This window comes from Silene latifolia, chromosome 7 (assembly GCF_048544455.1).
Source record: "Silene latifolia isolate original U9 population chromosome 7, ASM4854445v1, whole genome shotgun sequence".
In the NCBI taxonomy this organism is placed as follows: domain Eukaryota; kingdom Viridiplantae; phylum Streptophyta; class Magnoliopsida; order Caryophyllales; family Caryophyllaceae; genus Silene; species Silene latifolia.
In genome coordinates, this window is record NC_133532.1 from 19712235 (window position 1) to 19715765 (window position 3531).

General features: G+C 43.3%; 1 protein-coding gene across 1 annotated transcript; it reads left to right on the top strand.

The window, feature by feature from the left end:
• Positions 1 to 430: 430 nt before the first annotated feature.
• LOC141589829 (uncharacterized) lies at positions 431 to 925 on the top strand. Its single transcript, XM_074410453.1, has one exon. The coding sequence runs from the start codon at positions 431 to 433 to the stop codon at positions 923 to 925; it is 495 nt and encodes a 164-aa protein (XP_074266554.1).
• The last annotated feature ends 2606 nt before the right edge of the window (positions 926 to 3531 follow it).

Consider the following 3531-nt stretch of genomic DNA (forward strand, 5'->3'; position numbering starts at 1 on the left):
CAAATCCTCACTACACTCAATTCTCAACCCACCCAAGGAGGGAGTCTCCCTTCTCACACCATTCCTCCACCCACCAAGGAACAAGCAAAAGCGGTCTCTTTGAGGAATGGTAGAGAGTTGGTAGAGACACCAAAGGCTCCTAAGAAGACAATACCACTTCCTATTGTTCATGAAGTGGAGGATGTGATTAAAGATGAAATTGAAGTGGTAGTGGAACAAAGGGAAGCATCTACACCTCAACAAGTAAGGGTGAATGAACCGCTTCCGGAATGATACAAGGATAATTGACAAGAAGACTTCAAACCTTTACGATATCTTTCGTAAAGTAGAGGTAAACATTCCACTTCTTGACCTTCTTAGTAGTGTACCCAAGCATGCAAAGTTTTTGAAAGAGTTGTGCACTACTAAGAGGTCCAATAAGGCAAAGAGCATGAAAAAGGTAAGGGCTAGTGAACATGTGTCGGCAATTTTTCAAAAACGGTTGCCACAAAAATGTAGTGACCCGGGCATGTTCACCATCCCTTGTAAAATTGGTGACTTGGATTGTCAACATGCTATGCTTGATTTTGGTGCATCTATTAATGTCTTGCCCAATTATCTTTATGAGTCACTCAAGTTAGGGCCTTTGAAACCGACTCGTACGGTCATTTCTTTAGCCGATAGGTCCAATATCTATCCTAAAGGGGTTGTGGAGGATGTCTTGGTGAAGGTGGGGGAAATGCTTTTCCCCGCCGACTTCTATGTGATTGAAATGGAACCCGAGAAAGGCTTCACTCCCATTTTGTTGGGAAGGCCTTTCATGAGAACTTCCAACACCAAGATTGATGTATCTAGTGGACGCCTCACAATGGAATTTGAGGGGGAAAAGATTGAGTATAGCATACATGAGGCTATGAAATACCCATCCGAGACTTCATCCTTGTGATTTCTTGAAATTTTTTAACCAATTGTGCAAACTGTGTATGAATTGTGCAAATTTGATGCATTAGATGTTGTTTTGACTAATGGATTAGTTGGAGAGGATACGGGGTATGCTTTGTCTTGTAATTTGCAGGAAACAATCAAGGACCTAGAGGAAAATCCCCCAATGGAAGAATGGGAAGAAAAGGAAGAAATCCGGAAAACAGCACTGAATTCGCACGGTGCGAGTTTCCCAGTGCCAGAACTCGCACCGTGCGAGTTTGCTCCTGTCCAAGATTTTTTCTTCCTTTCTTCCAAATTGTTAGAAGAGCTACCAAAGGATAAACCCGTTACCTCTATTGTCAAGCCTCCTATTGTTGAATTGAAGCCCTTACCAAGCCACTTGAAGTATGCATTTCTAGGAAATGAAGAAACTTTACCGGTAATTATTTCAAGCAAGCTTACTAAGGAGCAAGAAGAGGCTCTCATCCGAGTTCTTAAGCAACACAAGGAAGCAATTGGGTGGAAAATGGCCGACATCAAAGGCATTAGTCCCACTTTATGCATGCATCGGATTCTTCTTGAAGATGAAGCAAAGCCCGTCCGACAACCACAAAGGCGTTTGAACCCTCCAATGATGGATGTTGTGAAGAAAGAGGTACTCAAACTCCTTCATGTAGGTATGATCTATCCTATCTCCGATAGTCAATGGGTTAGTCCCACCCAAGTTGTCCCAAAGAAATCCAGGCTAACGGTAGTCGAGAATCATGAAGGTGTTTTCACCCCCACTCGAGTTCAAAATGGGTGGCGGGTATGTATCGACTACCGTAGGCTCAATGCCGTGACCCGAAAAGATCACTTCCCGCTTCCCTTCATGGATCAAATGTTGGAGAGGTTAGCGGGAAAAGCTTTTTATTGTTTTTTGGATGGCTACTCGGGTTACTTTCAAATCCCAATTGCACCCGAGGACCAAACAAAAACAACCTTCACATGTCCCTTTGGAACGTTTGCCTATAGAAAGATGCCTTTCGGTCTTTGTAATGCTCCGGGAACGTTCCAAAGGTGCATGATGAGTATCTTTTCGGATCATGGTGAGGACTTTATTGAAGTATTCATGGACGATTTTACCGTACATGGCCAATCTTTTGAGGATTGTTTGAGTCATCTCACTTGGGTCTTGAAAAGATGTATTGACACCAACCTCGTTCTCAACCATGAGAAATGTCATTTCATGGTTGATGAAGGAATAGTCTTGGGACATGTGATCTCCTCTAGGGGAATTGAGGTTGATAAGGCCAAGGTCGATACCATTCGCACCTTGCCTTATCCTACTAATGTGCGTGAAGTGAGATCTTTCCTAGGTCACGCCGGGTTCTATCGGCGTTTTATTAAGGATTTCTCTAAGATTGCCGCTCCTCTATGCAAGCTACTTCAAAAGGATTGTGAATTTATCATGAGTGGAGAATGCAAGGGAGCTTTTGATATGCTCAAGGAGAAGCTTATTTCGGCACCTATAATTCAACCTCCCAATTGGAACGAACCATTTGAGATAATGTCGGACGCAAGCAATTATGCCCTTGGCGCGGTACTTAGCCAAAGGGTAGGAAGAGCACCTCATGTTATTCAATATGCGTCGACGATGATGAATGAGGCTCAAAGAAACTATACAACTACCGAGAAAGAATTTCTTGCGGTGGTGTTTGCCTTAGAGAAATTTCGACCTTATATTCTTGGAGCCAAGGTCATCATCTTCACGGATCATGCCGCCTTAAGGCATTTGGTGAAAAAGAAGGAGTCCAAGCCCCGTTTGATGAGATGGGTGCTACTTTTGAGTGAGTTTGACGTTGAACTCAAAGACAAGAAGGGCACAACTAACACGGTGGCGGATCACCTAAGTAGAATTGTGCAAGAGAAGTCTCAAGAAGTCTTGGAATCACCAATACAAGCTTCCTTTCCGGATGATACACTCCTAGCATTGTCATCCATTGAGCCATGGTATGCCCATATAGTCAACTTTTTGGTCTTACAAGAGTTTCCAAAGGGTCTTTCTCGCTCTCAACGGGACAAGATCAAGAGTGATGCCAAGTACTATGTGTGGGATGACCCATATCTTTGGAAATTTTGTGCCGATCAAGTTATTAGGAGATGTGTCCCGGATACCGAAATCCTTCCAATTCTTAAATTTTGTCACGAGTATGCTTGTGGTTGGCATTTTGGAGCCAAGAAGACGGCTAGAAAAGTCTTGGAAAGCGGTTTCTTTTGGCCCACATTATTCTGAGATGCTCATGCCATGGTGAAGACATGTGATAGATGCCAAAGAGTTGGCAACATTTCAAAAAGAGGAGAAATGCCACAAACACCCATGATCTATTGTGAAATATTTGATGTGTGGGGTATTGACTTCATGGGACCATTTCCCGCATCTTGTGGCAATGTTTATATACTTTTGGCGGTGGACTATGTTTCCAAGTGGGTGGAGGCTAAAGCCACCAAGACCGATGATGCAAAGGTAGTTGGAGAATTCATCAAAACCAACATCTTTTCTCGGTTTGGCTTCCCAAAAGCCTTGATAAGCGACCGTGGCACTCACTTTTGCAACAAAGCCATTGGAGCTCTTCTAAAAAAGTATGG

Bases quoted from the DNA above. Each gene is read 5' to 3' on its own strand.
- LOC141589829 (XM_074410453.1), top strand. From the start codon at position 431: ATGAAAAAGGTAAGGGCTAGTGAACATGTGTCGGCAATTTTTCAAAAA.